This window comes from Belonocnema kinseyi, chromosome 10, assembly GCF_010883055.1.
Source record: "Belonocnema kinseyi isolate 2016_QV_RU_SX_M_011 chromosome 10, B_treatae_v1, whole genome shotgun sequence".
Taxonomy (NCBI): Eukaryota; Metazoa; Arthropoda; class Insecta; order Hymenoptera; family Cynipidae; genus Belonocnema; species Belonocnema kinseyi.
The window spans coordinates 116,446,462-116,459,535 of record NC_046666.1 but is presented as its reverse complement, the minus strand read 5'-3'; the positions used below and the strand labels follow the sequence as shown (position 1 = coordinate 116,459,535).

General features: G+C 36.0%; 1 protein-coding gene across 7 annotated transcripts in view; it reads right to left on the bottom strand.

The window, feature by feature from the left end:
- The window catches only part of LOC117181461, a 163,483-nt gene that overhangs the window by 138,174 nt on the left and 12,235 nt on the right, over nucleotides 1-13,074 (bottom strand). For 5 of the 7 annotated variants that reach the window (XM_033374127.1, XM_033374130.1, XM_033374131.1 and 2 more), the window contains exon 3: nucleotides 3,802-4,015. The exons of 1 other annotated variant lie outside the window; for it this stretch is intronic. In XM_033374127.1, the coding sequence (XP_033230018.1) occupies nucleotides 3,802-4,015 (214 nt within the window). Of the gene's footprint in view, nucleotides 1-3,801; nucleotides 4,016-13,074 lie in introns of those variants that run through there. One more of the 7 variants, XM_033374129.1, reaches the window with a different exon arrangement.

The window sequence follows — 13,074 nt, the reverse complement described above, 5'->3', positions numbered from 1 at the left end:
CGGAAAGCTTTCGATTCTACATCCCATAGACTTATCATCTGTCTTTTGGAAATCTTAAAGGTTCATCCGCAAATAGTTGGGTGCATAGAGAGATTGATGCTAAATTTGCAGAAATTATGGAACCATTACAAACAAACAGAAACAGGCTTTCACGACAATTAAACACTTACTAACGATAGCACTAATTTTAGCCTGCCCTGATTTTGAAAGCCCACTCCAACTTGAAACGGATGCTAGTGACATAGGATTAGGAGCTGTTTTAACACAACAAATTAACAGCGACAATGATGTAATAGCGTTTGCGAGGAGATGTTTAAATGGAGCTGAACGTAAATATTCAGCTTCAGAAAAATAATGTTCAGCCGTAATCTGGGCGATTAGAAAGTTTACACCATATTTAGAGGGCTATTCTTTTAAGGTTATTACAGATCATATTGCATTAAAATGGTTACATAATTTAAAAAATCCAACAGTTCGATTAGTAAGATGGGCTTTAGAATTTTTAGAATACGATTATGAAATTGTATATAGAAAAGGAAGTTTAAATCAGGTACCACATGCTTTATCAAGATCAAATGAAAATAACATAAAAGTCTCAAGTATCTTAGCCAGCACAATAGAATCGAAGGAAAAAGATTGTAAAGAAATTGAAGATAACTGGTATAAAAATAAAATGATTGATGTATATATAGACCCGACCCTCTAAACTTAAGCTTAAATTTAGATACCAAATCGTGGAAATTAACAATACCGAAACAATTGCGTGAACAAGTTTCAATTGAAAATCATGATAGGAATACCAGGAATGTATTCCGAGACTCTTAAATATCTGAAAGAATGGGATATTTGTCAAAGAATAAAATCGAAAGTAAATAAACAAATAAGTTTGGTGGTAAGGCGAATAATAGAAGAACAATGGACGGTAGTAGCATCTGACATGATGGGTCCATTACCAATGATAAAATAAAAAAATCAATACATTTTAGTTTTTATTGATATGTTTACAAAATGGGTAGAAATAATTCCAGTAAAAAATAAATGATCGTCAACCGTTAAAAAGAATTTCATAAGCGTATAATTTCTAAATGGGGAACACCTAGAATTTTGTTCACAGATAATGGAAAAGAATATGTAAATACGTCAATAATTAATTTGACGAAAACTTTTGGTACTGGACACTCGAAAACTCCTAAATATCATGCACAAGCAAATCCAACAGAAAGATGTAATAAGTCAATTAAAACAGCAATTAAAGCTTATTTCGAAAGACCATAAAACATGGGATGAAAATTTAGATGACCTGCAATTTGCGTTAAATACTAGTAAACATTCGTCTAAAGGTTTTACAACAGCTTTTTTTAAATTTAGGTAGATAACTTCAACCCATACAAGCTTTGAATAAAGATTTAGACGGAAAAAACGAAGTAGAATTTCAAGAGTCAGAAAAATGGGCAGATAGAATGAAAACATTCAAAGTAATTAGAGAAGAGGTAATTAAAAATTTAGATATCGCAAATGATACGCAATCTAGGTACTATAATCTAAGACGTCGACCTATAACTTTTGAAATTGGCGAGCGAGTACTAAAAATCAATAAAACATTGTCAAATAAAGGGGAAGGAATAGCTCAAAAATTTAATAAAAATTTCGAAGGAGCATTTTTTATCAAGGCAAAAATTTCACCAACAATTTACGAATTAAAAACGAAAAATGGAAAATCACTAGGTAATTGGAATGCACAATATATCAAAAAATTTATTAGTAAAGAGTAGATTTTGATTCGAATTTTTCTTTGGAATGGCATACACGTGAATGATTTGATTTTTTAACACTAATGACATTGACAAAAAATGACACTAACACATACACCAGAAATAGACCGAAAAACAGAAAAATATTTTCAGAAAAATGGACCAAGAATGATCTTAAAATGCAAGGATTTTTTTAAGGAGTTAGTTGTAGATGAACTATTGACTCACTCATGTAAGAAATGGACAGTTTACACAACCGCCAGCGAATGAAAATAAGGAAGAAGAGATAGCGAGAAGAGAAGAATATGATAGAAGGAAGAAGGCATAAACTGATATTAACATGCACAGGAAGTTAAGAAAGCTAAGGTCAGAAGAAATAAAAAAAACAAGCGCGGTTAAAGAGAGAAGGGTATGATAAACCAATGCCCAAAGTAGAAAAAAAAGAAAGAGAATTGGAGAAAAGGTAAGAGAAATAGTAGATAAAACATGCAGCGACCTAGGACTAATGTCACGGCAATTTTGGAAGCGATTGCGAGGGAAAAAAACTACAGCACGCATAGAAGATCGGGTTTCGACATTTGATCGAAGGGCTGATCGAATCGAAAAAACCGATCCAACCGTGACACGGATCGAATGTCGGTTTTTCAACATTCCTTTGACAGGCCGATTGAATAAAAAAAAACCTAACAGACGAAAGCACGTATTGAATATCGGTTTTTCGAAATTGGTTCGAATTTTTTTGCACACTCCTAATTGTGGTCCTACCATGTACAGTCTTTTAATCCATTAACCCCTTCATTGCGGATGACGTACATACACGTCATTCAGTAGGTTCCTTATAAATTGAAGAACTTCATTGAAAATTGGTACTAATAGTTTATTTGAGTCTCTGAATTCGAATCTGACATCAGAATTTAAAAATTCAAACGACGGATCGAAATGATGTAGGGTTGGCCGATTCCCATTAAACTGGGTTTGTTGAAGTTTTTTAGATCTCTGAATCCGTATATAGTATCATAATTCTAAAATTCAAAACGCCTAATCCAATATGGCGACAAAAAGTTTTAAAAAATCTGATGGGTGGGTGAGCTTGGATGAAAATTGGTACTATAGAGATCTTTATATCCCTGAAAATAAATATGCTGTCAAATTTCAAAAATTAAGAATAACTGATCCGATATGGCGAACCGAGTGTATATTTAATTTCACTGAAAACAAATTTGATGTCTATACATAAAAAATCTATTAGCCACTACCAATTCCAATTCAAATCCGCACTGATTGAATTTTTTTAAATTTTTGGCCGCCATATTGGATCAATAATTTCAAAAAATCGAATTTTGTCCTTGAGTTCATATTCAGTAACCAAAATAACCCCTTAGTACCAATTTTTAATAAAATCTCTCTAGTAGAACGCTTCACATATTTTGGGCCCACTTTGTGATTTGCGGTCTACACACCGAAGGGGTTCATAAAAGTTGTGACACTACATTTTTTTTACTCACAAATGGATCCTTTTAAAAGCATGGATCAAAACACCTGGTCTGATTACCATCTTTTCCTATTTTCATGTACATAATTATTGAAAGCTTTGACGCCATCCAGACATCGGTGAACATATCAACAACCAGGAAGGATAAAAGGCAGTTTTGATCGGAAGTTTAAGTGTTCAAAAAGTATTGCGTGTCTTATGTGTGTCAATGTAAAACTGTAAAAACGTGGTTGTTGGACGCGACATGGAAATTATATATGCGTTTATAATTTACAGAAACATTAACATACGAGTTGTCGGCGAACTTTTATCCTTGCTATATTTACTTAGACTGTATGCTTATGTTCAAAGAACATGATAAATGTTTAAATAAAAGAGTTACCTTCTTCATTTTTGAGGGTCTCTTCTACACTTAAGCAAAATTATGTATAATCATGACTGATATTTTGTAGAATAGAAAATATAAATAATTCAGATATTTTTATGGTCCTTCTATTATAATTTCTTGACGAGAGAAAATTACAGAAAATGCCTGTCGACACTAAAATTACTACGTACGTTTTTTGAATGTTGCATTATACGATTCAGTAGGTAGTTTATGATTTATGAGCAAATAATTTTGAAATAATTCTTTTTGATCTTCCTGAAAATTATACATCGGTGCTTTTGATGCTTTATCCTGACCTCCGTGAACATCCTGTATTTGCTCAGTTTCCTGTAAAGATTTTGACAAAGCAAGTGCAATCCCAAGGTCTCCTGCGTCGTTTGTTATCTAAAAAATGTAAAAGAAATTACATGATTTGATCATAATACATCACCAAAGAGGCAAACAAAACCATTGTATTGGGTGGTTTAAGAACATACCATCTTAAAGGAATTTAGCGACCGAGAAACCTACATGAGGAAAGTAAAATGAAACATCAATAATGCGCCAACTCTATGGGACAATTTATAACAAAAATACTATCGCTTGGAGAATATACTGCTCTCCTCGTCAAAAGCATATATTATAAAGGTTATAATTAAAAGCCAGACTCACGCTTAAGTTCAATTTGAAAAATAAAATGATGCAGATAAAATAACAAGAAGAGGAAGAACATTTTTTTATATTTAAGCATTTAGAAATTTCAGGAACCCTGGCGGTTAATATGCGTGCAACAATAAAATATTTTTTCCCATAAACTACCATAAAACTGGACTTTAACTTGTCTACGTTTAAATTAAATCGATTCTTAGCTTGTTTTATCATGTTTTCGAAGGGTCACGGCTTGATGAATGTGACCCTAAATCTTGCGAAATACGTCACGAAATGGAGAAAAATGCAGAAAAAATTCATATGTTCTGTATGTGTATTATAATTGTAGTTGTAATCAGCCACTAGCTGGCACTTTCGCGCCATGCACGGTATCGGGGCACCTTTCCTTATCGACCACGGGTCCAGACTACGAGTTTCAAAGGGGAAAGCCTCTTCTACGACAATGACTTTTTTATAAGAATATCATCAATCGATAGTAAGTCAAATATAATTAGACACGTGTCCCGGCATGTTTGGATGTGGGCCATTGTAAGAACTATGAGCGTTTGAAAGTCACGTTAGCCGCGGGTGCCGAACATCTACCGAATAGTACACGTCTAATTTCACCAAGCAGCGTCGGTGCAGTGGTTAAGATCCTGGCTGGCGACCCAACTGCTGTTGGTTCAAATCTTTTTGTCTACTTTTCATATTGTAAGAGTCCCGGTGGCTAAGTCGATAGCGTGCCTGGCTTCCAAACAGGAGGATTGGCATCCGATCCCTGTGCCGGTACCAATGGCAATTTTTCTACGTACTTTAAACCGGGGCTCTGGTGGTACGGAACCCACCTTAAACTGTAGGTCCCCTCAAAAGAGGCCAGTGTGCTCCCAGGGAAGAGACTCCATGTCGAGGGGACTATTCCTTGGGAATCACTGAGCGACTTTGAGAGGCTCGAAAAAGAATCAGCGATTTCCGTGGGAAGAGGCTCCATGTCGAGGAGACTATCGCACGCTAGTCGCTGATCATTTTCCAGCAATTTACACGAGTGTGGCACAATAGACTTCTTAGTTTGAACGCCAGGGGGGACCTCACAGGCTCCCCCGCCCACGAATACAATACCAATACCAATTGCATATTGTAAACATGTCAAATAATAATTTTTAATGCTTCCCATCGTAATGTATTGATCTTTACGCACTACTACACATATTAAAAAATATTTAAATACTTTTTGCAGATAAAATCTGCAAATTCTTTTTTCTAAATTGTCAAAAAAGTGTTTTTCGTGAAATATTTGTTGGAAACGAGTGCATATTAAGAGCATAAAACATTTTTTTAAGCGAATAATAAGAGCATATTCCTTACCTTTTTCTCCATTTCACCGAACACACCTCGTTCACCCTTGCAACCACCCTTTTGTCCCCTCATTTATACATTAATACCTCCATCCGTATCTCACTCCTTTCGACTCCCCCGCAATCGTTCCACCATTATTCTATCCTTGCATACCCTTCTCCGTACAATTCACACATTCTCTTCTCCCTCCCAAGTTAGAGCCTATTACCACCCACCATGCACCCACACCTCATCCTCGCTCTAAGGTCCTGACTCACTTTCTCTCCTTTCTCGCACAACTACTGCTTTAGGATAGTCAACCTGCAATTCCCATTGAACCTTGACACTCTTATTCTCTCCTCCCCTTCTGTCTTCTCTCTTTTCCCGCCGTTTGTCTTCAACGCCTCACGCAGCTTTCTCTTCTCCTCATGCATCCTTCTATCTTTATCCCTCTGCAACCTATTCCTTCTAAAATAGCTTTCTCTGTCAACCTAAATCTCCCACTCTCCACTCCTATTCTTCATCTCACACCAATACTCTCTAAACAGCTTAGTTTCACCCTCTTCCAAACATTTTTCCTCATACTTGCATGACAGACTCCCTGTTAGATTACTACTACTACTAGATTACTACTAAATTACGTACTAATCCCTTTTCGCAGTTGCCTCTTGTTACTTTTTGTACTGCTTCACCTTTCTTTATATCTTTTTACATTCCCTATCCAACCACGGCTTCACCATTCCTTTCTTCTTCTTTCAAAATACCTTCTTGTGCACACAACATTTCACTTTCTCTTTCAAATCCTCGTATATCCTTTCCACCGACTCCCCTTTAAATCATACCTCCCCTAACTGCCCCTGCCACTCCTTTATCACCTCCTTCGCCCAGCTCACCCTCTCCCTCATCGACACTTCTTTCCCACCTTGCCTTCCGCCGCTCTCCCCTCTTATCTCCAACCCTAATGGCTAATGGTCTGATTTTACCCTCCCTTCTACTGCGAATCTTTCCGTGTCCTTCCACCCTTGCATATTTATGACTAAATAATCTATTACCGATATCCCTACCTACTTACATATGTGTATTCTCTCTCTTCGTGCCCTGTTGCCATACCATTCGCCATCGCGCAGCCCTTATCCTCCACCCAGCCCCTTAGAATCTCCGCCTCTTTATTTATTATGTTATCCTTCGAGTTCCTCTCAAAGCATTTGGACACTTCAAGCAAGTCTTCAATAATTTATTTAAGATCAAGACCGGGCGGTGATTCTCAATCTGAGATTTTTCCCCTTTTTGAAATGCAATATGCAGTACGTTCATATGGAAATTTCCAAACAGCCTTTATAACGTAATTTAAATAACAATTTTTGTATAGAAGCGAGCAGTAAATAAGTTCACAATGTCAGTGGGTAAGGTACACTTTGTTCCTGTAAATTGCATAATATCGAGAATTCTGGGTTCGTGCGGTAAGATACTTACATGCTTGATTAAATAGGATGTAATATCTAATTATTTGTCCTAACAAACCACGCAGATGGAACAGTTGCGGAAATCCGCCGCGCAACATATACGGCTTTTAATTTATCAATGTCTAACACATGAATAAATAGAAACGGGCTAGCAGTCCGTCAGGACATCAAAAATGTTTCGTCGTGCAATGGAAATATTAAGGAAGCAAAAGCTCAAGATGTTGCGCTAACTTTGTAACGGCCAAACCTAAAATCCGTTAAATGAACATTCTTAAACAATTCAGGAATGATCATCATGGTCATTTTCTGATTGATCTTAATAATATATTTTTTAAACGATTTTGATAATTTTCTCGGTTCCTATAGGATATGCGATATCTTATAACAGCATTACGAGATACGAAATAGCCCACTTTAATCTAATCCAAGTATTTATTTCCAAGAATTCTAAGCAGCTTGCATAAAGATCCAGAAAATTGAAAATAGAGATCGTTGTTCAGCTGCAATTGTGGTCCATAAGTAGTCCGCTAGCTGACACCCTGAATACTTGCCTCTTTGATAAACATTTATATTTCTAGATTTGGCAAAGAGCCGAAGTTAAAATTTACAAACGGTCAAACGAAATGTACCTAAACTTTCTGTCGGGAATGTATAGCGGCCCAGCGCTTTTGGATGCTCTTTGACATAAAACTATACCACAAAAAATTTTGAGAAAAAATGTAAATATTTACGGGTACATCAAGCATGTTCTTTTCTCTTCAAGTGAGCCAGGTTCAAGATTTAAGAGAACAACTCCATAAATCAGCTCTTCGACAAGAGATTCATAAAAAAATTCTTTACCTAAAATTGCGTCATTTTATCGAATAATGATACCTAAATTTTACAGAAAAAAAGTAATATTGATGTCCGTTATTGGCCTTATCATGCTAAAATATATGATTTAACCACAACTAAATTGCCAAAATGACCCCTATATATTTTGTTTTCGACGGTAAAGGAGGGTGGAATTTCATAATTAGTACAAAAACAGTAACTCTGAACATTAATAAATTATTATAAATAATCGTGAAGAACTCCCATATCAAACTACATCATATATTTTCAAAGCGTTACATCGAAGAAAATGTGATATTCGTGTAATATCGATGTTTTTTTACAAACGAAATATAGACAAAAGTAGACCTTATAGTTTTAATAAAATAATTAAGAATTATATTGTTTTGTGTTGCTTTTGCCTACATGGACAGTAAGGATTACTGTTTTCTACTATAACTTTAATTGTGATTAAATTATAAATTTGGATATGCCAAGAATGGGCATCAATAATCATTTTTTTCTAAAAGATAATCACATTAATTTCTGGGCTAACAAAATTCTTCTGCCTCCTTTAAATCTTTTTTTTTTTAATAAAAAATTCAATTTCCTATCAGGAACTCCGAAATCCATGTGGAAAATTTAGAGTGAGAGAAAACTTACGCGAAAATTTTCAAAAACTACTTCTGTTCATGGGCATATTCAGATGTGATGCATTACGTAAAAAACTGTTAGATCTGTCAAAGAGTACAGCCAAGCAATCAAAGTAAGATATTGTTGATGGGAAAGAAGGTAATCAAAGAACCACGGACCATGATAGCAGCTGTTATCCCCCCACTACCAACTTCTAAAAAGAGAAAAAGTCAACACATTTAAGTGTTTGTTGATCTATTTACAAAATTGGATGAAATAATCTCAATTAAAAAGCGAACGAAATCACAACAGAAACTGAATTTCACAAAACGAGTCATTTTGCGTGGAGGAATACCACGAAACCTTCACAAGGACAATGGCACGAAGAATTCGTAAACAATACATTGTAAAAATTCGTTGTGAGACACACAAAACCGCCAAAATACTACCTCCAAGCACACTCAACCAAGCCATACAATTGGATAATTGAAGTAATAATTAAAAACTACCTAGAAAATTATCAATCCACTTAGGACGAACACATAAACGATTTACAGTTTACAATAAATACTAGTAAAACTTCGTCGAGACAATTTTCCCCAGCATTTTTAAATTTAGATAGCGAATTAAAACCACACCAATCCCCCGAAAGATTATAGAAAACGGTAGCGAAACCGAGTTCTAGAGCGTAGATAAATATACGGACAGATGGAGGTATCAAATTAAAAAAAGAATTGAATCAATAGGATTAACAACATAAATGACCTCGAAAAGAATTCTGTTAAGAAGAAAGAAGAGAATGAAAAAATAATGCGAATAAGACAAAGAAATAAACTTTAGAAAGGATGCACAAACAGCGGTACGCAGTACTTAAAATTCTATAATAGGAAACAAATTTACTCTGACCTTTTTTATGAAACTACAGTTCGAATAGGAATTACATTTTAAATAATTTACGACTAAATAAAACTAAATATAGATTTATTTATATACTATATAACCTTTTTTACACTGAAAAATAATTTTAACTTGTCAAAAACGTTACAACTCCAGACTCCAACAGATAAATCTACTAACTTAAGAGTTAAACAGAAATATAATTATCGACTAGAAATTAAATGGTTAAAATCAAAATTGTTAAAACAAGCCTCAAAAGGATATACAACAGAATTGCAAATCTTTGGTTTGAAGATTGATTTTGAGAATATGTAAAACTTCAACAGAAACATCACAGAAACTTCAGTTATACACCCGAACATCTTGGGGGGGGGGGCATTGAAATCATAACATAGAACTCGATACCACTTTAAAAGGCATCAGAAATTGACAAAAATCAAACAAATATTTTAAGGAAAAGTTTACATTCAGTAATTAACTTGGAAATAGTTCTATTTTATTTACCAATAAAGTAGAAAAAATATATACTCTTCATTGACAAAGATATGTTAATAATTATATAGAAAATAAAACCCATAGAATTATGCAAAATCGAAACACAATTAAATTTTAGTAAATAGTTTTTATGCCTTATTTGATGAAATATACCAGACAATAAGTCGGTTTTCTTTCGTAGCCCTACTTTCCGTACATGCCTCAAAAACGAGGAAGATTTCTCGGCCTCGTCTAGGATGACTTCCACCATCAAAAGGAGGTTCATTTCTCGACCACCAAATCCAAATTTCCTTTACTGATAGCAACCCCATTGTACCAAGACAAAATAAATTAGTTGAGATCATACACTATGAAATTACCTGAAATCTGAATCTGCCGCTTACATAGGAACCAGACTATCCTTAGGCACCACCCTGTTGGTCACAAAATGCGTGGCATTTTGGTGATTGTTAACTGGTTGCAATACGTCAAAATCATCGACGTACTAGTTCCCCTAGTGCATGCATCTATTCATCTTGTGATTTTAGCTCAGGCAATGTGCACGTAAGATGCAATGAACATCTTGTACATTTAGGAATGAGGAAAGTACTGACAGCTGCCAAGAAGGCGGTTTTATTAAAGACTTGTTGGATTAACAGAAACTCATTCGCCCATCAGGAATGCAGAGGTGACTATTGTCACCTTTAACACATTATCCATACTACACCATGCGCCAAATTTTGTACCGACTGCAACATCTTTACAAAAGATTTCAAATTTTTGTATTAAATTAGTTTATAACATCCTCATCACATCAGGCACTTGACTTTTTCCGCAGCTTATGATGAAAAACCTAGTTCACCTGAGAACAAGTTACAAAAATAATCATTTCTGTTCAGACTATCCATATTCAATCCTGAAAACAGGCCTCAGTGCTAAAAACATCGAGAAGACGATTAATACGTTTGCCATTCCTCTCCTGACATACTACTTTGGGTTACTCTCGTGGTCGAAAGGAGACCTCAAATCACTCATCAGAATCATCCACGTGAAAATGTCCGAACAAATGCATCGCGAGAGGATGGCTGAAGAGAGAATAGTCCTGGCACTTAAGCTTGGCGCAGATGGGTCCTGGATGTTTTCAAGCTGCGTGCATTACGGGTTACACAGGCGCTTGAATATTTCTAACGCTGGACGAACATCCCATTTTACGACCGGAGCTGATGATTACCAAAACATCGGCCATCTAGTTGTTAAGCAGCTTGATAATCAATGGTGGGGTAAGCAACTGCATAAAGAACACCCTCATTTTAGGTCTTGCTTGCGTGGATAGTGGGACTTCCAACCTCCTTCTAAGACAGGAAAAACTCTTTCAGGAAACGGAACCTTTCGGTATTATTATCCGGTATGGGATAATTAAGACGAGAAACTCCCCAATAAGTTTGCTATAGAAAGAATATCATCTCATTTATCAGGTATGAGCATTGCCTTTAACAACAACATTCATCTTCGATATACTGAGAGTTTCCAGAAGTATCGTTGGTCTCCGTCGCTGTTAGTAGGATAATGGAGACGATGAAGAACGCACGGTAGGATTGTAAGGTTCACATCCTTATAAACAGACTTTCTAGTAAGAATGGTAAATCCCCATAAACAAGCACTACAATTTATGTACGTCTTCCTGTAACAGGACAAGGAAAGATTTGGTATATGTGCATGCAAGATAAACTTACAAACATCCAATAAACACAGAAAACCTACTAAGCACTTGCCGCGTTCGGGAACGTGCTTAGTAGCGAAGGAACGGGTTACAAGACCATCTAAGGTCTAAGGTTGGCTTTTTTAAATACTATGACACCTAGGCAGTATACATATATTTATAATACATATATAATTTTAAAAAAGGTTAAACAATCACTGTAAGGTCCCACTGGGAGCAACTGCCATATATGAAAATGACACCGGCTCACGACCGTGACAAGGGTGGCCCCAGGGCAGATTTATCCATTTCGCGAGAGCCTTGATATGTTTTTGCCACGCAGGTATGGCCTTAAAGTCACGAACCAGTGATATTTCACACCCTCGAGAGCACCGATCACAATGACAGTTACTTTGACCGAAATTTATTATTTTAAAATTACACCTCTCCTCCTTCTCCTTAACAGTGACGCTCTGAGAAGGGTCCATGGAAAAAAAATTTTCGAAGAAAATACAAGTGGAAGTTAGATCGGTACTTTTCTTTCCCAACTTACGTCCACACGAATTTTCAGTGTTGCCAATGGGCTAGTTATGACGTTCATATTTATCACAGTGCACAGTGGGCCAGGAGACCCGATTTCGTGGCCAAGAAATCGATTCCAAACCTCCTACCTACATTTATTTTATTAATCAAAGTGTAAACTTTCTCTGAAGTCAATTGAATCTGGAATTGTCAATTGCAATTTAATACAATCATATTATTAGTGAATGTAGAACAAGATTATACAGGAGAGCACCTGCTTCCGATTGCTCATAACATGACATAACACAACATATTGAGTTCTAAAATATATGAATGTCTTCCTTAGGATGTGCACTTGAGCATAGGTGTGCTACTTTTTGCTACTTTTCATTTGTTTTTCTGCTTATAGTATATATACATGGCCGCGCACGACCATGCCATGGCGTGTAGAGCGCTGCGCTCTTGCTGGCTTACCTTCATTTGTTTTCCTAGCCGCATCAACGAGGACGTGCAAACTCACTTGTTTCGGCAATCCGCTTTCCGTCCACATTTGATCAAAAATGGAATTAAATGTCAATAACATTGAAAGTGCAGATGTTGAGAGATTAAAAGCCTCTTTGAGAGCTCTCAAAAGTAGACGCTCTGAAAAATACAAAGCTGCGAGGAGGATCATGGATAAGTTTGAGACGAAAAATTCTGAATGGTTGAATTCCGAATTTCCCGTTTTATTGACCATGAAAACTGAGAGAGAACATCTAACATCTTCTCATCTTGGTCGTCCAAGCCTAGAATGTCATGAGAAATCTGTTCGCTCAAAGCGGCGGGAATCTGCAAAAATCAGTGCTGAACAGAAGCACGATCCGGAGAAACTATTAATGGCTTCATTATTATTATTATTACACCATTAAGCCATTTCCCTTTCGGGGTAGGCGTGACTCACTCGGCAGGGGAAAGGAGTAGTGTGTGGAAGGGATAGAGATTTT